The 20,806-nt window shown below is 51.2% G+C and overlaps 1 protein-coding gene, 1 non-coding gene and 1 pseudogene across 2 annotated transcripts; 2 read left to right on the forward strand and 1 right to left on the reverse strand.

The window, feature by feature from the left end:
- Positions 1–18,185, forward strand: part of LOC132237216 (patr class I histocompatibility antigen, A-2 alpha chain-like) — a 34,917-nt pseudogene extending 16,732 nt beyond the window's left edge.
- Positions 403–528, reverse strand: LOC132237810 (small nucleolar RNA SNORA32). The gene has a single exon (XR_009453638.1). It is a non-coding gene; the product is annotated as a small nucleolar RNA SNORA32 (small nucleolar RNA).
- LOC132237217 (HLA class I histocompatibility antigen, B alpha chain-like) lies at positions 12,989–15,645 on the forward strand. Its single transcript, XM_059701396.1, has 6 exons — positions 12,989–13,138; positions 13,308–13,577; positions 13,777–14,052; positions 14,642–14,917; positions 15,037–15,144; positions 15,581–15,645. The coding sequence occupies exons 1-6, from the start codon at positions 13,069–13,071 to the stop codon at positions 15,628–15,630; spliced, it is 1,050 nt and encodes a 349-aa protein (XP_059557379.1). The 5' UTR covers positions 12,989–13,068; the 3' UTR covers positions 15,631–15,645.
- Positions 18,186–20,806: the final 2,621 nt, after the last annotated feature.

Raw genomic sequence — 20,806 nt, forward strand, 5'->3', positions numbered from 1 at the left:
TGCTTAATTTTTTGTTGGAAACATACTCATTCTGTCCCTTAGGCTTTGTATTTAGGTAAGAGGATATTTACCACCTACCAGGAGCCGTCTGTAAATTTCTTTGGGCGAATGGTTTGGTATTTTAAAATTATAAAAAATAATATTGAAATGCAAAGAAAGGATGGTGCTCAGAGTGTTGAGGTAGCGGGGGCTAATCCCTCTGGATCTTTAACACACTGCTTAGGACTTCTTCCCAAAACATGCGGGGGGACGGAGGGGGGGGGGATTGCAGTCACCATGGAGGGGAATGATATGCCTGGTATCTGCTCCAGATCAAAGGAAGCATAAACAAGCCCCATGAGGCACCTGTGGCTCAGGAAGGATCCCTGTTCTAACATTATCTTCAGTGAATCTTTTTTTTTTTAATGTTCCCAGTAGGCTGAATGCTATGGTACCAACATAGCAGAAAAAAAACCTATTGGGGAAATGTTTTGTGGTCATGTCCACGGCAAATGAGAAACTACATTCTAAAAGCCTTGGTCATGACCATTTCAGTGAATCTTAATCCCTGGAGGATCCTGAGCTTTCCCCCCAACCCTCTGCCTGGACAGTGACCATTCCTACTAATTGGTTCCTTTTTAGAACCTGGCCACACCCAGGGGACCTAGGAGGCTGTCCTGGCTCATTAACTCTAATAGTTTAGGAGGGAGGCCCATGGAGTGAGCGCTGCTGTGACTGGGATTCTCTTGTCTGGCCCATCCTTTCCCCGGCTCCAGGACGGAGGTCCTGCAGGTCACTGGGGCCCCCTGGATGGCAGCTCTGATGGTGTCCTTGGTGATGCTGGGCTCCCCTTTGGCTCAGGGCAGAGAGACCCCAGGTGTGTGCAGACCTGCTGCTCTTGGAGGGCCTGGCTCAGGAAGAGAAGAAGTGTGTGTGTGTGTGTGTGTGTGTGTGTGTGTGTGTGTGTGTGTATTGCACACAATAGTACATGGTGGTCTGGAATGATTTTGGAGGGACAAGATTCTCACAGAGGGGTCAAGATAGCATTTCGGGAGTAAACAGAAACATTTGTTATTTGTATATATACAGTATTGTAAAATGGTCATCACAGTAAGTCTAGTTAACATCTGTAACCGTGCACAGTTGCAATTTTTTTTCTTTGCAATTTTTTTCTTGTGATGAGAACTTTCATTCTCTTAGCAACACCTGAAACTAATATAGTATTTTATGTTAATTTTTCACAAAAAAATACAAAAACAAGAATTAAAAAATAGGAAGAGAGACAGAGATAGAGAGAGAGAGAGATTTCAACATCAAAGGTTGGAAAGGGGAAACTACAGGTACTCTGCAGTGTCCGGGATCCCAGGTGGAGGCCCTGCCACAGAGCCAGGCGGGCCAGCCCATGACCAGTGATGGTCAGAAGAGGGCAGTGAGGACAAGCTGAGGTCACGCCCACGGGGCACCTACTGCATCCTCCCTCACATCCAGCACCTTAGGACAGCGTCAGAGAGGGAGTGAGGAACAGGAAATGGCCTCCTCCTCCAGCTGCCCCTTCTGCAAAATTGAATATTATGACTTCTAGTTTCCTGTATCAACTCCTCAGAGCACCTCTTAACTTCTAGTTCCAGTGCCCCACCAAGATCATGGGGGGAAAGTTTATGTTAGAATCCCCAACTGACACAGATACACATCCATGTTCCCACACTTTGCTCTGGGCCAGGTACCTGGTGGGAGAGATAGGACCTTAACCCCCAGCTGGGATTGAGATGTGAGTAAACCAGCTAGCACATTGGGGATCTCCAAAGTGGTGTGGCTGCTCCTGAAAGAAAATGGGGGGAGAAGTGGAGCTGGAAGGGTGGGGACCCAGGCACCAGTGGGTACAGTCCAGATGAGCCTGTGCTTGTCATTTTCCTGGACCCAGCCCCACCTTAGATGTGTCTGTGCTGTGGAGTGAAAGACATTGAGTCACGAAGGGCTTAGCACCTTTACTGTGCAAACTCCTGCAAACAGTGGGCCTGGTGGGAGTTGGGTCTTTGCTGCTGCCTAGAGGAGGAAGGGACCAGAGGTCAGAGCCCGGAAGTGGTCAGATTTCCGGGTGAAATAAGAGAGGAGTGTCTAAGGAGGTGAGCAGTGGCATGCAAGTGACGTGAGGAATAGTTCAGAGTAAATCAGCCCCATAGCGAGCGCTGACCATCCTTGTTCCGTGTGTCCCACGCTGTAGGCTTGATAAGTACCCCGGGTGAGGCCAATGCTCTCTAGACCCACCTCCTGGCAGGATCAGAAGCTGCAGTATCTCACCCCATGGCAGGCCCAGGATACGTGCTCCCAGGGAACTGAAGGTGCAGAGAGACTGGGGAAAGGCCCTGGGGGTGCAAGGAAGCCACCAGCCATGTCCAACTCTGTCACACACAGGCGTTATGGCTCTGGGCCTCTCGTATGTCCTCCTCGGTCCCAGAAAGCGTGTCACCTGCAGTGGGACCAACAGTGGGGTTAGAACGCCCAGGGTAGCACTAACCCTCAATCCCTCTCCACCCATCCCTTCACTGTCACTCCCACCCCCCCTCCCCAACCACTCCCAAACCCGGAAGGAAAAGGTGTGTTCCTAGCAGGAATTGCTGGCCAGGAAGCAGGAAAGCTGTTCTCTCATTGTGGACAATGGACAGTGGTGGCAGCTATCGAGTAAACCCCGACCTGGGGTAAACAGAGAGCACAGGGTCTGGGTGATGGGTGGGGAGCAGCAGGTGCCCTGAGATTTGTGAGAAAGAGATCAGATGGGCAGGTGTGTGGAAGGGATGAGGGTAGGTTACCAGAGCACCCTGCCCAGAACAAATGTTCACTAAGAACCTGCTGCCACAGGAGGTGGCGTCACGGAGGACGTGGGGAGAGTGGGCAGGGCGATTGTACAACACCCTACCTACCCTTCCTGCTCTGTCCCCAACCTCAGACAGGGCAGAGGGGAACAGGCCTCAGAGGGCAGACATGGGCTTAAGGAGGGGGTCAACCCTAGTGAGCTTGAGGCAGCAGACCAACTTGAAGAAACCACTCGTGGAGGCGACATCCTTTTAGCTCTGACACTTTGAAATGAGTTTTCCGGACTGGGGCTCCCCCTTCACCACACTCACTACCCCAGGGCTGTTGGCCACAGTCCCAAGTCCTCCCTGCCACACCACCTGGGCAGTTGCAGAAGGGACTGTGGGTGTGAGTTTTTGTGTACCTACTCTTTGGCCATTCTTACCTCCCAAGTAAATAAATCCACTGGGGAAAACGGGAATCGGGAAGACTTAGCCCTCAAACAGTCAACAAAACCTTTCAACCACTAAGGTCCAGTCAAATGGCTTCTCCTCTTGAGATTTTCCCATGGCCATGGGCTGCACTGGTCCATCTCTCCCATGAGTTCCTTCAGAATTGCACACATGTGAGAACAGACCACACCTGGGAAGGGGAAGGGAGCTGACACATGCCACATATGCCACACAGGTGGTCCTACAAGGTATTATTACAGTGTTATGACTAGTTGACATTTCAGGAACTGGAAGCTTAGGTCCTTCATGCTGAAGATCACAGCTGAGTGGCAGAGCTGGGACCTGAGCCCACACCTGTAGCATGTTCCTCTTGCGACATATCGCCCCTCGGACAGCCCCAGTAGTTATTTTTTTAATATTCCCTTCTGAATCAGAGATGATTTTACCTACATCATTGCAAACGATGCTAGACAACTGAGCATTCCTTCAAGGGTTCCACAAAGAGTATTGTTCTTGTACAATAATGACTATTTAAATCACCCAAAGAACCCATTCATCGCTTGTGTCTATTTACCGTTCCTGGAATTGGAGAGGGACGAGGCTGGGAGAGAGGAAGCTAGAGCAGTGTCTGGGTGATACTGAGCCATGTCCGCAGGAGGCGAGCACAGGCTGCCCAAGGTGCCTAGTACTGTTTCATCACAGCAGGTAAGATTCCACTCTAAAAGGGTAAATGTCACCTCCAAAAGTCTCAAAATAATTTTTCTAAACTGACAGATGTTCCCTGACTGATAAATGTGAAGGAGAAGCTGGGGCTAACTGATTACAATGCCGGGAACACATGAGAACTGGGCAGTTGGGTGGGGAGAGGCGTATGGCTGGCAGAATGAGAAAGACTTCTGGGCTGAAAGACTTCTAGGCCCAGGCACTGGGGCACCAGGTACCAGGGGAGGAGGCAGGTCAGATACCCGAGCCAAGAAGTGGGATCTCGCCTTAGCAATGACACTGTAGACACAAGTCTTCTCTGGTGGCCCCGGAGGCTAGCCCAGCCCTTCCCCTCTGCCACCAGCTCCAGTGGGCAGGAGAAAGGACAGAACTCACCAGATGGACCAAAGTTATTCTGGCCATCACTATGGTGACAGAGGTAGCAGGCAGATCGCCCCTAAGGCAGCCCCTTCTTGCTCCTTGAACCGCCATCCTACTTTCCTCTACCCTCAGGGAGGCTCCCTTATTTAGGGCTGGAATTTTGCTTCTCATAGGTGGCTCACCCTTTCCCAGTTCTCCCCGGATGGGGTGAGCAAACAGGTGAGCATCCTATTTAAAAACACATGTGCAGCCCAGCGGGCATGGCTTCCTGGCTGAGCATCAACCTATCAACCAGGAGATCACAGTTGATTACCGGTCTCGGCACATGCCCGGGGTTGCAGGCTCAATCCTCACTGTGCAGCGTGCAGGAGGCAGCTGATCAATGATTCTCTCTCTCCCTTCCTTTCTTCTCTGTAATAATAATAATAATAATAATAATAATAATAATAATAAATATACGCATGCATATATACATATATTTGTATATGAAAAATAAGTACATAAATAAATAAAAACACATTTGCAGCCCACCACATTGGCAATTACAGCAGTTGTGTAATACACTAGATCTGGTGTTTAAATTTGAGAAATTCTTTTTAATGTGCTAATAGAAATGGCTATTTATTTATTTACGTCTTATTTTTATTTTTTTAGATATGGCTATTTAAAATGCACATTTCATAAACACATGAGAGTTTCTTTCTTTTTTAAAAAAATGTATTTTGTTGATTTTTTACAGAGAGGAAGGGGGCTAGAGAGTTAGAATCATCAATGAGAGAGAAACATCGACCAGCTGCCTCCTGCACATCTCCTACTGGGGATGTGCCCACAACCGAGGTACATGGCCTTGACCGGAATCGAACCTAGGACCTTTCAGTCCGCAGGCCGACACTCTATCCATTGAGCCAAACCGGTTTCAGCAGGAATATGGGGAGAGTGGGCAGAGATAGGACCTTAATCCCCAGCTGGATTGTATTGTTACTTAATACATTCTGTGGGGCTGCCTAAAAACTTAATACATTCACTTCACTTCTCCTAATCTTTTAATTTTCCAAGCCCACAGTTCATTTTATTTGTTGGCTCATTCATTCACTAACGCATGAATATTTATAACCACTATGTTAGACAGTAAAAAAAAAAAAAAAGACAGAGGGAGAGATTAACTTGAAGAGGATGAAACAGATGGGCAAAGCAATCACAACACCTTGATTCCCCCATGGGACTAAGAACAGAGCGGGCCCAGAGGGACTCAGACCGGAGCAAAGAGAAATGTCAGCTGTCCACACGACCTCGGTCCTTCTTGTCTGCTAACGGTGCTGCTCCAGCAGGTCTTCCCTTTTCCTCTCATCATTTACTCCCTCCACTAGACCAGGCGGCAGCATGAGAACAAGCACCCAGACCCAAGCCTGGGGGGTATAACTGACTGGTGGTCTCGCTGCTGGGCTCTCAACTCTGATGCTTCATTTGTTCAGGGACCTCACTCTTCACAGGCTTCTTCCCGTCAAAGATTGGGAACAGCAGGGCGACTAGGGCAGGACCATTGCTCCTCTGTAGGCTGACTTGGGCTCCAGGCTCCCGGACACCCTCCCCGCTCTTTCCTTCCTCTGCCCTGGGTCTAGGGGGCCTTCAGCCAACCTTCATTCTCTCTCCCTCACTGGGATGCAGGCACCCATAGATTTGATGGCTCTTCGACCTTTTTGGCTCCTTCCCCTTTTTTCTTGCAGGTGCTTCCTCCAATAATATCTTACACATGTAATACTGCATTGGTGTCTGCACCTCACAGGACCCTCACTAACACAAGTAGCATCATGAGTGGTCCAAGAACACAGGCAACAGGTGGGGATTTTAGATTAGCTCACCCCTTGCCTGCAGACCAAGAGGACAGCGTCCAGGTTGGTAGGTGGGGCACCTGGTGGCTGGAACTGCTAGATGTCACTGGTGATCACCTGAGACAATGTTCTATTTGGGGGGAATGCTATCAGAGGTGTGAAGATAGAAGTGAGAAGGCTAACCCCTATTTTGTAAAACTACTGTTTGGAATTCTCTGCTATTCTTTAGACAGCCTCTTATTCTAAAAAATAACTTTGCTTTCTAGCCTGCTTTAGCCTGCTTGAATAATGAGGAAGATAAACTTAGCTGTCTGGCCTTGTAGGCCAGAGACTAGATATGCCCATACTCTCAATGCCATGCCAGGTGCATTTTTTAATTGGATAGAACTGTGTAGTTTTCAAGGCTACCAGCGAGATAACCACTAAGCACACATAGGGCTGGCTCTTTCATAAAAAGGGAAGTTCTGCTTGTAGCTCTGCTTAGAATTTGAATTCATTTTCTCTAAGCCCACCGCGGTGAATAAAGTATAACTCCAAACTCTCTGAGCATTGCTTGATTTATTCCGGTTCTCTGTAACAGAAGCCTTTGGGAAAAAAATTGGGATTGGGCTACCGACAAAGACAGGGAGATGACTGCTTCTACAAGCTGTGCTGAGGCCCTAGAGAAGGACAATGAGAATCTGAGGGGGTGAACATATCTGCTGGCTAGTGTGAGAGCCTCTGCCGGGGATCACAGAGAAACCTTATCTCCTGCACAGGAGGGCAGGTAGAGTTGAATGGCAGCTGAAGGCATAATTCTGAGGGTCACATAACATCTAGAGATTTTAGATACTCAGCCACGGCAGGTCTGTTATGTGAAAGTCAGGGCCCTGGTGGGCAGAAGCCAGGATTCCGCAAACTGGAACAGGTGTATCGTCATGGATGCCCTCTGCACCCTCTGGGCATGGAGCGGAGGCTTGTCCTTCTCTAGTGAAGGTTAGCTCCTCCCTCTGCTGGCAGATGCCACAGAGCTCTCGCCCTCTGATGCAATGGGTATCCTGGCAAAAAAGAGGCAGCACATACATGCAGGAGCCAGGGAGCACTTCTGAGATTGGGTTGTGTGGGTTCTAAAACAAGGGGCCAGGATGTCAGACTGGGTCAACGAAAATGTGTTGGTTGAGGCACTTTCACAGGCCATGGGTTTATCAAGAACCCCAGGACATGGGGCCTCCCTGCAGGGCTAGCTCTTCATAACCTGGAAAAAAATTATATCCAACTGCAACGTAGGGGTCGACGTGACTTAGTCGCCCTGGCACTTGGTGGAGGATGTGAAGCTAGGAGACCCACCAGAGGACTGTGCTCCACAAGGGGGCCCAGAAGGCTCACCTTTCACCACAGCCATCAGGACGGTGTTGTGTCCTCTGCAGCTGGGATGACAGTAGGAAAGGTGGTCCCAGAGTTGGCTCATGAATATCAGGGCAAGGATATGACCCTGAAGACATAGGGACCAAGGGGTGACAGTTAACCAACCACAGCCAGAAGCCACAACCACCACCACAACCCCAGTGGGGCAGGAGGGCAGGCACTGGACCTGCAGGGAGCTGTGGAGAAGCTGATACAGAGGGACGCTTGGGTCAGAACAGACTGCGTCTTAGTGCGTATTGGCTGCTACAACAAATATCATAACTGGGTGGCTTATACATGACAAAAGTCTATTTCTCACAGTTATGGAGGCTGGGATCAAGATCAAGACCCTGGCAGAATCGGGGTCTGGGTAAAGCCTGTTTTCTCATAGATGATGCCTTCTAGCTGTGACATCAGGTGGCGGGAGGTGGGAAGGGTTCTCTCTTATGAGAGCACTAATCCAATTCATGAGGGCTCCAGCCTCCCAAAGGCCCCACCTCCTAATATTAGCACCGTGGGGGTTAGGATTTAAACATGAATTGAGACCATGGTGGAGGGTAGTCCACAAGAATGGTGCTAAATGTAGACAACAGGGCAAGAATAAGGGGCAGGAGGCTGAGGGTGTTTGGCCCAATAAAAAGCCAGGATCCCTTGCTGAGTACCCAGGCCTCAGCCAATGTTCAAATTGAGAATCTTTTGACTGAAGAGTTGTCCAAATCCCTAGGACAGGGGTGGGCAACCCCTGGCACGTGTGCCAAACCTGGCAAGCCAGTAACTTTTGCTGGCACGCGAAACCCTCTCTTATAATCTTCCATTTACAATTGTGAATCTTTGTTCTCAGTGATGAATTTTATTAAGTCTTGTAATAGGAGTAGCCTGACGGATGAAAGTAGTAGCTCATGAATATCTCTGAAGGTCACAAAATATAAACCTGATGTAAAATCTCTGTCATCTTGCTGGAGCTCCAGTGGTGCAATTGGTTAGTGTGCGGTACTTATAAAATCTGTCATCAGTGATGCAGCAGCAAAAGTCCCAATGATAATATCAAACGGAGTCATAGAGTTTTCTGTCGGACTATCAGTGTACATGTATACATTTAAAAATAAATGTATTTTTCATCATCATATACTGTGTTTTTGTCGCTTGAATGAATTTTATTATTTCTTCAAGGTTCTTCACATACGTACACCTTAAGAGATAACAAGTAGGCGTAACATGTTCTCAAAAAATTAGGGTTGGCACACAGAAGAATTTTGAGTCAGAGATTTTGCTGGTTTTGGCACGCACTCACAAAAAGGTTGCCCACCCCTGCCCTAGGAGGTCGGCCCCTGAGAAGCCATGGAAAGTGCTGGGACAATCCCCTCAACCCCTCTGCACGGGAACATGCAGCCCTTACTCCAGTGACTCTCCACCAGGGAGAGAAATGGCCCAAACTCTGAGTATTGCACATTGGGTTAGACTTGGCATTGACACCTGATTCTCACAGCATCACCATTGCCCTTATGACAGCGGGGCTTACAGATGGAAGCTCCCAGTGTGACTGCTGGGTCCATGGATGAGTCCCAGGGTTACGGTCCCACTTTCCACATACAGAATCGGCATCAGTACAGGTGGCCCTTGTTGTGACTTTCACATTGGGTTCCTGTCTGTGGAGTGAGGGCTGTAATTGTGCTGAAGGACAAAGAGAAACCTCTGACACTGTCCCACCCTGGCCACATCAGAAATGACAGTGTGCCAGGAGCACTTTGGAAATCACATGAGCGTCATGGAGTCTGGTCACCATACAGGCCCCACAGGGCCCAGCATTCCCACCCCCGCCCACCTGCTCTGGGGAAATTCCTGCCTTGTGTCCCAGGAGACATATACATTCTTGGTTACAGCAAAACTGGAATAGCCACATATTCATCAATAGGAAAATAGCAAAATTTCACTATGAAATGTAAGACTTCAGCACTGAACGTGTAAGCACAGCCTCACAGGTGAGAGATGACTGCCTTAGGTAATGCTGGGTCTCAGTGTGTCCATGCAGTACCAGTCCTCTGTGCAGGAAATTTAAAAACTGGCAAAACTAAATAACATTCGGTTTGAAGGTAAGTACACACTTAATTGAAAGTCTTTAGAGAATCTCAAGAGTATAAGAAGCACAGGACTCGGGAGAGAGGTTACATCTGGGGGATGGGATAGAGATTACATCTGTGAGTGTCAACTGTTATTTGTTGGCACCAATTCAACACGAACAGGAAGCCCCTATTTGAGATGCCCAGTCTTTAAACTCTGATCCAGCTACTGTGTGTTCTCAACTGTGCTGTCACTTACTATAGGGAAAATTACTACTAAAGGTCTCTCTAAAAACGACTTACAAATATTATTGTTCCTTCTTACTCTGTCTCATTTAACCATTCTTTCCAAAGTGTAATTTAAAGTATTCAAGAAAATAATCAGGTAAAGGAAGCATTGACTTGCAAAAGCCTGAAACAATATTTAGTGTTAAGTAATTTGTTATGCTGCAATACCTGACTAAAACAGATTCCAAAGGGAGAATGAATGATTGCACTTTAATTTTCATTTGTTGGGAAATAATTATAAGATATTCAAACATATAATTTCCTTTTAAGATGTAAGAATTTATGTGGCTAGGAAAGAAGAAGAAGCAGAAGAAGAAGGAGCAGGAGAGAGAGAGTGGGAGAGGGAGCCAGAGGAGGAGGAGGAGGAGGAGGAGGAGGAGGAGGAGGAGGAGGAGGAGGAGGGGGAGGGGGAGGGGGAGGGGGAGGAGGAGGAGGGGAATTTCCATGGCTAATAGGCAGGATGCATTATTAGCCATGGAACAATCTATTTATTTGCATGTCCATTTCCAACCATGACCAATAAACACTAACAGAAGGACAGGTCGTGCTATGATGGTCTCCAGTAACCAACCTGGGTTATTCACCTTCCCCAGTCATTCAACCAAACACTAACCTAGGGCTGCTGGGAAGGGATTTTGCAGATGGAAGTAGATCTCAAATCAGTTGACCTTTAGACTGCTCTGGGTGAGACTGTCCCAATCAGATGAGGGCTGACTGGGGTTCCTCCTGAGCAAAAAGATCCCAAGGGTGAGAGGAGTTCAATGTGAGCCATCTTCTCCACTGGGGGCTTTGAAAACAAAGGGCCACATGGTAAAAACTGCTGGTGCCACCAGGTGTTGGGAGCAGCCCTCCCCAGGCTCCTCCTCCCTGACAGTTGTCACAGAAACAGGGACCTCAAACCCACAATTGAAGACACTGAATTCTGCTGACAATCCTATATAATAAAGATGTAATATGCAAATGGTCGTTACACCATGAAGCATAACGACCAACCGGCCCGTGTTACAACCGACAGCATAATGACCGGATCAAGGATCAGCAGGAGCGTGGGCAGCAAGCTACAAGTGGGCAGCGGAGAGCTACAGGAGGGGGCAGGGCTGCAAGCTATGAGGGGGGGTTCAGGGGAGGGGGTGCCGGGGGGCGGGGGGAGCTACAAGAGGGCCGGGCACTGGCAAGCTACTAGTGCACGGATTCGTGTGCAGGGCTACTAGTCTGTATATAAGCTTAGACAGGGGTCTGAGCTCAGGATGAGGGCACAGCTTTGTGACTCTGATCAGAGAACCCATCCACACCACACCTGCATTTACCAGTAAGGTAATGTTAGCAAATAAATGAGGGCTGTTTTGAGCCACAAGTCTGTGGTGATGTGTATATAGTTGTATTTATATATGACACAGCATTTATATAATACACAGGCTCAACTGTGCCACAGAGAAGCACACAGCATTTTTCCCCCAGAATAAATTTATGAACTGATATGCACAGCAGTATTACATGTACGTGTACTAAAATCTTTGCTAACATTTTTGTATTTTTTATGATTTTATGTAATGCAATTAAAAATTTAATACAATTGACATTCATTCATTCAACAACAATTAATTTAATGTCTACTATGTACCAGAAGCAGCTTCATGTGCTGGGAGACTACTTTGACCTGAACAGCCCAAAGCCCCTGTGCTTGGGCTATTGAAATAAAAGACCGTGCCCTTTTATGTAATGATGTTTACTTTGAATTTATATTAGTTCACACAAACACTCCATCCATGCTTTTGTTCCGGCCCTCCGGTCCAGTTTAAGAACCCATTGTGGCCCTAGAGTCAAAAAGTTTGCCCACCCCTGTGTTAGAGGCTTCCCAGAATGAGACTGAGTCACTGGTGCATTTTTAGAGAGGAAATGACACAACCTGACTCACATTAGCAGGATTGCTGACCCTGTGGGGGGAATAGTCCCTGGGTGGTAGGTGCTGCTAATGCCACAGTCCAGAGTGGGAGAGTGGGAGAGACATGAGATAGATAGTGGTAGAGGGATGAGAGTCAGAGAAGGGCTGGAGAAACAGGAGTGAGGAAAAGAAGTGGAGGTAGAGATTCTAAAGCAGTGGAACTCTTAGATTTAAATCTGCTTATAGATCTATAGTAAATATACCTACAGAGCTAGCAGCGTGTTCCTTGCCATTGTTACTTAATACATTCTGTGGGGCTGCCTAAAAACTAATTGTCACCTTATGTTAACCAGTTAAAAAATAATGTGTCCCAATAAAATGTGCTCACTGCTTCCATGTGAGTAATTCATAAGGATGGGCAGGGCAGGAGCGCTGGTGAAGGAAGGGCACTGTGACCCACTGAGCACCTGCGACTGTGAGGATGCACAGGCTCCTGCTGAAATGCACAGTCACACATGCTCCCTGGGCTCCTGTAGGGAGGGTGTGGGGGACTCACAGGGACAAGCTCAGGGCTGGGGAATGCAGGTCACTTCACAATGTAACAGCCCCAGTCACACTTCCTGTGCGGGAAGGAGAGTTGAGGAGCTTTGTAGCTCTAGCTGCAGGGCTGTTTAGACACTTTGCCTATGAAGCCTCTGAAATCACTCATTTTACAGATTAGCTTCCTGATGTCCAGGCTTCCCAAGACTGTGGGCCCCCTGCCCTTCACTGGTCTTTTCAGGCCCCACTCCCCCAGGATTACAGAGGAGACCCTGTCCACCACCTCCTCTCACAGGAAGCTCGCTCTCTGGCATCAAGGTCCCAGGGTGAGTTTCCCTCTAGAAGAGTCCAGGGCAGAGGTGAGGGTGGGAGGCAGAGTGCATTCCAGGGCGAGGGGTTCCAGGAGGAGAAGGGGAGGAAAGGGCTGGTCCCAGCCTGGGGAGTCTCCCTGGTTCTCACACAGCCCCTGGGCAGGACTGAGGGAGAGGGAGTGACAGAGCTCTCCGTGCAGGGGAGGGGTCAGGGCAACGTCCCAGGTCCCAGGCCTGGTCTCGGTCCCAGCCCCAGGGCGGAGACTGAAGCGGAAAGCTCAGTGTTGGGGAGTCCCCACCTCCCCCTCAGTTTCATTTCTTCTCACAACCTGTGAAGGGCTCCTTCCTGGATGGATACTAGTGACGTTGCCCCAGTTCTCACTCCCATTGGGTGTGCGGTGCTACAAAAGCCAATCAGCGTCACTGCACAACACAGTCTACTAGCATGTTTGCTGGACTCCTTACACCCGGAACATGCGGGTCATGAGGCCCCCAACCCTCCTCCTGCTCTGGGGGGCCCTGGCCCTGACCCAGACCTGGGCGGGTGAGTGCGGGGTCGGGAGGGAATGGCCTCTGCGGGGGAGGAGCGAGGGCACCCGGCGGGGGCGCAGGACCCCGGGAAAGGGCGTCTCCACCCACCCCCGCCCACACCCCGGACCCCACCGTCCTGACCCCTCTCTTCTCCGTTCTGTCCCCCCTTTTCCGTCCCCCAGACCCCCACTCCCTGAGATATTTCTACACCGCCGCTTCCCGACCGGGCCACCTAAGGCCCCGCTTCGTCATCGTGGGCTACGTGGATGACACGCAGATCGAGCGGTTCGACAGCGACTCGGAGGGTCCGAGAGCGGAGCCGCGGGCGCCGTGGATGGAGCAGCTGGAGCCGGGCTATTGGGACTGGAGCACCAGGAACGCAAAGGACTCCGCACAGACTTTCCGAAGGAACCTGAACAACCTGCGCGGCTACTACAACCAGAGCCAGGACGGTGAGCCTCGGGGCCCGGGGCCGGTCACCACCCCCATCCCCACGGACGGGCCGGGGTCGCCGCGAGTGTCCGGGTGCGAGGTTCACCCCAACCCCCTCCCCGGGACTTGGACCCGGTTTCACTTTAAGTTTCTGTGTAATCCCCGCGGGCGGGGCGGGGGCGCGGCTCAGGGGACGGGACTGACCTCGGGGCGGGTCAGGGTCTCACACGCTCCAGTTGATGTTGGGCTGTGACATGGGACCGGACGGCCGCCTCCTCCGCGGGTACCACCAGTACGCTTATGACGGCACCGACTACCTCGCCCTGAACGAGGACCTGCACTCCTGGACCGCGGCCAACACCCTGGCTCACATAACCAGGCGCAAGTGGGAGGAGGCCGGTGAGGCTGAGGAAAGGAGACTCTACCTGGAGGACGACTGCCTGGAGTTGCTCAGAAGATACCTGGCGATGGGGAAGGAGGTGCTGCAGCGCGCAGGTACCAGGGGCCTGGGCCTCCCTCCTCTCCCCTGGGGCTGGGGGTCCTGCAAGGAGAAGGGAATGGGATCAGAGGAAGAACGCCTCTCCTTTGGGCCAGGGAATTTTCTTTCAGATCCAGTTCCCGAAAGTGACGCCCTCCCTTCTCTCAGGGACACCTAGGGGTGCAGTCTCTCAGGGACAATTAGAGGGGAGACCAGCCTGAAGGAACTGAGCAGCGGTTCCCACTGACCCTGCAGTGGCTCTGGGACCCATGGGGGACGTGCTCTCTCAGGCCCTGCTCCCTGCCCCTCCCCCAGTGTATCTGAGGTCTGACCCCGACTTTTCTGAGTCCTTTGGCCTCCACCCAGGACAGGACCAGAAATCCCTTTCTCCCCCTGAGACCTGCCTCCTGCCCTGGGCTGTGTCACTCTGACTAGAACTTTCTAAAGAGGAGAGGTCATCCCCAGGTGCTCTGTCCAGGCTGGTGGTGCTTGAGTGCTCCCTGGCCCTCCCCAGGTGCCCTGTCCACGCTCAGGTGGTCACATGAGGGCTGCTGGAGGGTCCCCTAACAGTGCCAAGTCCCTGAATTTCCTCCCCCTTCTCCTCAGACCCTCCAAAGACACACGTGACCCACCACCCCATCTCTGACCGTGAGGTCACCCTGAGGTGCTGGGCCCTGGGCTTCTACCCTGCGGACATCAGCCTGAGCTGGCAGCGTGATGGGGAGGAGCAGACCCAGGACATGGAGCTGGTGGAGACCAGGCCTGCGGGAGATGGGACCTTCCAGAAGTGGGCGGCCCTGGTGGTGCCCCCTGGAGAGGAGTGGAGATACACGTGCCATGTGCAGCACGAGGGGCTCCCCAAGCCCCTGACCCTGCGATGGGGTGAGGAGGGGCATGGGCACAGAGCCTGGTCTCAGGGAAGCAGGGGCCTGTGGAGGACTTCAGTGGGGTCAGGGCTGAGGCCTGGGGGTCAGGGCCCTCACCTCCCCTTTCCTTCCCAGAGCCGCCTCCTTGGGCCACCATCCCCGCTGTGGGCCTGGTTGTGTGCCTGGTCATCCCTGGAACTGTGGTCGCTGGAGCTATGATGATGAGGAGGAGGAAGCGTTCAGGTAGGGAAAGCGGTGGGCCCGAGTGTCTTGTCGCACTGGGGGTTGCCAGCCCAGGTAGAAGTGTGTTCTGCTTCATTAATGGCAAGTACCATCCCCACACGTGTGGTTGCCCATGTGGGGCCCTATGTGCTGACACTCACTCTTTAGTCAGACACGTGTGGAAATGAGGGACAGAGTCATCACCTGATGATTCCAGTGATGGGGCCTGGTTCCCAGCACTCCCAGGTCAGGGCAAAAGGTCCCTGCTGAGGACAGACCTCCAGGAGGGTGGTTGGTCCAGTCCCCACACGTGTACTTTCCTCGGGTTTCCTGATCCTGCCCTGGGTCTGTAGTCACAGTTCTGGAAACTTCTCTGGGCTCTAGGACTAGGAGCTCCTTTAGGACCTCATGGCCCTACCTCCTCCCTGTCTTCTCACAGGATGTTTTCTTCCCACAGGTGGAAAAGGAGGGAGCTATGCTCAGTCTTCCAGTAAGTATGGGGGATGACCCCTGAGACCTTGTGACACTGCAGAGGGGAGCCCATGGGGGACCTCACCTTCATAGTTCCTCCCTTAGTCTCTCCTGGGGGTTCTGACCACTTCCTGTTTTGTTTTACCCCAGGCAGGAATAGTTCCCAAGGCTCTGATGTATCTCTCATGGCTTCTAAAGGTGAGAATAGGAGAGCTTGGGGCAAAGGGGACAGGACTGGGTGATGGGGATTCTTTGGGACATATTGAACCTACAGTGCGATATTAAGCTGAATTTGTTCATGATCATTTTCTCCCACAGCATGAGGCGTGTTCCCTGTCTGGAACTGAAGGACGGGAGATTTATTCAGGCTGCCACTTTGTGATCCAAGATAATCTGCTTTCTTTCTGTAAACACACTCATCGGAATGTGTGTGTTCCTATCAGCATCCTGCAAGGAGGTGGGAGGTTGGTCCACCCTGCCCACCAGGCCCCTCCCCACACTTAATTGTTACAGCAGAGGCAGGGTGTAACATCTGTCTTTACTTCCTGTCTTTACTTCCTGGTGTGCTGGGCTGCAACTTCTTACTTCCTGATTTGTGAATGTTCCCCCACGCCCTGCATGGTTCAGGGTTCAGGATCTGGAAGAGGGACCGCACACAAATGAAAAAGACAAGACAAGAGATAATTTGGAAATTGGGGGGCCAGGCAAGAGCCCATCCCAAGAGGATGGGCTCCGCTTGTGCTCAAGCGTTGCCATCCTTTTATTCAGTTTGGGATACACCTATAGCCCTTAGACAGACTATCTTATCAGTAAGGATTTACAGATTTACATGACTATCTGGTGGGGAAGTTGCTTCAGCTACCATTGTCTCAACTAAACAGTGGGTGCATAGCCCTGACCTTTGCCAGGGCTTCAAGGGTCATCAGCATTCCTGGCTCCTTGTCCACACCTCTCTGCTAGAGAAGACAATAGGCGGTTTCCCACATTGCTTTCATTGCACACTCCCAGAATGGCTAAAATTAAAAAGTCAGAAAAAATCAGCTATTGGCAATCATTGGAACTAATTCTATCTCATATATTAAGATTACAAGAGTAAGTTGTTTCCAATACTTTGAAAAATACTACACCCAAACATTTGCTAACAATATGATCAGCATTTCCACTTGTAGTTATATACCCAGTAGACATGCATAATCTGTGTGCCAAAACTTATGAGGAAATTATTTATGGCAGCACGATTTGTAAAATCTGGGTTCAACACAAATGCCCATGAGCAGTAGAGGACAGGAAGTGTGGTCTGTTCTTATGATGGAGCCCCTTATACCCATGAGAGTGAATAAACTACAGCCCCACACAGCCATAGGGATGAGACTCAGGACATAATGTTGAGTGAGAGCCAGGTAGAGAGGGGTGTCCACTGTAATAGTCCATTCCCTCAAAAACGGACAGAACTCATCTGTGGTGGTAGAAATCAAGGTAGTCATTACTTGGGATGGGGTGGGGAGTTTATGACTAAGATTTAACAGGGCTTGCTGGGGTGCCTTATATGTTCTGTGGGTGCCGTTTATCCCAACATTCACTGTGAAAATCGCCTGTACACTTAGGATTGCCCACCTCTCTCAGTGGTGTGGTCCTTCATGACAGTAGACTGCAGGAGGCCGCCCACTAGCAGAGAAGTGCAAACAAGGATCCCAGAAGGCTGGTGACCCTTGAACCCACGGCAGGGCCTGAGTTATGCACCGATTGTCTAGTCCTGACAATGGGGGCTCAAGCTATTTCCTGACCAAATAGTCTCAGAGTAAATCCTTCTAATATTTACTGGCCTTTAAGATGGCCTGTCTGTTACTGCAATTACCTGCCTGACTAAGGGCTTTATGTTTAACCAAAGTTGAATAAAAGGCTGGTGAAGCCTGGGCACCAGTGGAAGTCCTTCCCCCTGAGATGGACTTGCCCGCTTGGACCCCCAATATTTCCAAATTATCTCTTGTCTCTTCTCTTTCATTTTTGTGCGGCTCCTCTTCCATATCCTGAACCCTAAGCCACACAGGACGTGGGGGAACAAACATACAACAGTAGACATTTCTGGATTTGTGAAATAATTCTCTTTCCGCCAAAGTAGGATTATTTTTTAAAAAATATATTTTATTGATTTTCTACAGAGAGGAAGGGAAGGGATAGGGAGCCAGAAACATCGATGAGAGAAATATCGATCAGCTGCCTCCTGCACACTCCCCACTGGGGATGTGCCCGCAACCAAGGTACATGCCCTTGACTGGAATCGAACCCGGGACCCTTGAGTCTGCAGGCCGACGCTCTATCCACTGAGCCAAACCAGTCAGGGCAGGATTATTCTTATAGAAAGATTTTAGAAGAGAATGGATCTCCTTACTCTGTCCTACTCTGTTAACCTAACAGGTTTTTCCCATCTCTTTTTCTCTCTGTGCTGCATTCTGCAAAATTTCTTTGGAACATTCTTCTAGTTTACTAATTCTATAGTCAGCCTATGAGTTTTTCTTTCTTTCTTTTTTTTCATTCTAGAAGGTCCATTTACTTTTATTAAAAATATATAATCCACCACCACCACCACACCACCACCCCTGTACCAAAAAAGAAAAAGAATATCCTATCTAATAAAAGAGAGACATGGTAATTGGTGTACGACCGCTACCCTTCCCATTGGCTAATCAGGGCGATATGCAAATTAACTGCCAGCCAAGATGGTGGTTAACCACCAACAAAGATGGCGGTTAATTTGCATACAGAGCCGAAATGCTGAGAGGCAAAAGGGGAAGGACTGAAGAATGGTGATCCGCAACCCAGGCAGGCAAGAGCTGGGGGGTGGGCAAAGGCCGCCTTCAGCTGGTGATCGCCATCGGAAAGCCGGTTGGGGTTGCCGGCTGGCCTGTGCCCAGAGATCGCCATGGCGATGGGAGGGCGGGAGGGCCGGCCCAGGTCAGGTCGCAACCCCGGACCCCACGAGGGCCAGGGTTGCCGGCTGGCCTGTGCCCAGCGATGGCCATGGCGATGGGAGGGCGGGAGGGCCTGCGCCCGATTGGAGGGCAGGAGGGCCAGGGTGCAGGCCAGGGGGCAACCCCAAACTCCCGGGGCTGGCGGCTGGCCTGCGGCCTGAGATTGCCATGGCGATCGGATGGTGGAGGGCCCGGGAGCAGGCCAGGCAGCAACCCAGGTCGCCCTAGGGGTTAGGGTTGCCGGCAGGCCTGCGCCCAGCGATGGCCATGGTGATCGGAGGGCGGGAGGGCCTGGGCACAGGCCAGGGGGCAACCCCAAACTCCAGGGGCTGGCGGCTGGCCTGCGCCAGGAGATCGCCATGGTGATCGGAGGGCAGGAGGGCCCGGGAGCAGGCCAGGCGGCAACCCCGACCCCCCTAGAAGCCACCTGCCCGCGCCCGTGTGCGGCAGCAGAAGCCCACAGCCCGAGCCCGTGTGCAGCCTCTGAAGCCGCCTGCCCACAGCATGTGTAGCCACAGAAGCCGCCTGCTCACGCCTGTGTACAGCCACAAAAGCCGCCTGCCGTCTCCTGTGACCTGATCCGGTCCTGGGTTGCAGGCCAGTGCCGTGTGCGGCTGCAGAAGCCACCAGCCCATGCCTATGTGCAGCCACAGAAGCTGCCTGCCTGCCGCATCCCACTATGATCCACTGAGTTATGAGGCCAGAGAGCAAGGAGAACTTCCACCCCTGAGTCAAAGTGGGGAGCAGAGGACACGGCCTCCCCTCCTAAAGTCGCCAAAGGACAGGACCTAACCTAAGCCACATCCTCTGAGACAGCTGGGCAGGCACCACTGACCCTCTCTGCAGGCCTGGCCCCCCACCCACTTCCCCTGTCCCTGCACAGCTCCCGTAGCTCCCCACTGGCTGAGTCAGGCACAACAGGTTTGCAGCCACAGGGGTGATTTAGCAGCTAATGAAAAATGCGAGAATGAACAAATGAAGCAGCTACTCCAGTGGGGAAAAGACGTTCATCAAATTCGTTGTCTCTGAGAAACTGAGGCAGCCAGCACAGGCCCCTGCACAGGATGAGGCTTCTGCTTCTAAAGAAACATCCTGGGGTTAGAGGTGAGGGGGTGCTGCCTTTCCCATCTCAGAGCTCTAGGAGGAGTCTGTGCTCCCCCTCTGGTATTCTTAACACCCAGAGACCCCTCCCCAGTCCAGGCAGGAATGTTCCATGCTGACCGCCTCCAGAAAGCAGAGAACAAAGAGGCATTTCTTGACTTCAAGCCTCTAAACCAGTGGTTCTCAACCTTGGCTGCACATTAGAATCACCTGGGAATCTTTTTTTTTTTTTTAATATATATTTTATTGATTTTTTTACAGAGAGGAAGGGAGAAAGATAGAGAGTTAGAAACATCGATGAGAGAGAATCATCGATCAGCTGCCTCCTGCACATCTCCTACTGGGGATATGCCCGCAACCCAGGTACATGCCCTTGACCGGAATCGAACCTGGGACCTCTCAGTCCGCAGGCCGACGCTCTATCCACTGAGCCAAACCGGTTTCGGCGGGAATCTTTTTAAAATCCTGATTTCTGGGCCTCATCCTCTGGAAATTCTGCTTCTTTGTTATGGGGTAGAGCCACAACATTAGTAACAAAGAAACAGAATTTCTGGAGGATGAGGCCCAGAAATCAGGATTTTGAAAAGATTCCCAGGTGACTCTAATGTGCAGCCAAGGTTGAGAACCACTGCTCTAAACAGACTTGACCACTGTGGGCAAAGACCTGCAGCTGAGAGGGGGCAGGTTCTGGGTGTCGAGGTCCAGAGCGTGGAAGACCTCCTGGGGGAGCAGTGGATCTGGAAGCCTGTGTGCTGGGTCAGAGACACACCTGCCTCCCACCCTCCCCTGCCCTGCACATAGACATGCCTGGACTGGGGTGAGGAGGAGAAGGAGAACTAGAGGGAAGGAACACTGAGTGTTTGTTGGCGGCCATGTAAAAAGGACTGACCCTCCCCTCCCGCTGAGCCACTCCCTAAGGCAGCAGGAGATGGGGGGTCTGAGAGCAGCCACACAGCTTTGTGGCCGTGACCAAGGCACCAAGATGGTGTCCATGCAACAGGGCTGAGGAGGTGTCAGAGGACCTCACCCCAGAAAACCCAATAGCTCTTTGTGTGTGAGAGAGAAGGTGGCAGGGTGGGAGGGAGAGAGCAAATTGGACTCAAGAGGCCTCAAGGCCCAGATGAGGAGAATATACCAGGGAT

Source organism: Myotis daubentonii, chromosome 6 (assembly GCF_963259705.1).
Source record: "Myotis daubentonii chromosome 6, mMyoDau2.1, whole genome shotgun sequence".
In the NCBI taxonomy this organism is placed as follows: Eukaryota; Metazoa; Chordata; class Mammalia; order Chiroptera; family Vespertilionidae; genus Myotis; species Myotis daubentonii.

Coding starts and splice junctions, on each gene's coding strand:
- LOC132237217 (XM_059701396.1), top strand. CDS start 13,069: ATGCGGGTCATGAGGCCCCCAACCCTCCTCCTGCTCTGGGGGGCCCTG. Junction 13,139..13,307: donor CCTGACCCAGACCTGGGCGG/GTGAGTGCGGGG, acceptor TCCGTCCCCCAG/ACCCCCACTCCCTGAGATAT. Junction 13,578..13,776: donor CTACAACCAGAGCCAGGACG/GTGAGCCTCGGG, acceptor GGGGCGGGTCAG/GGTCTCACACGCTCCAGTTG.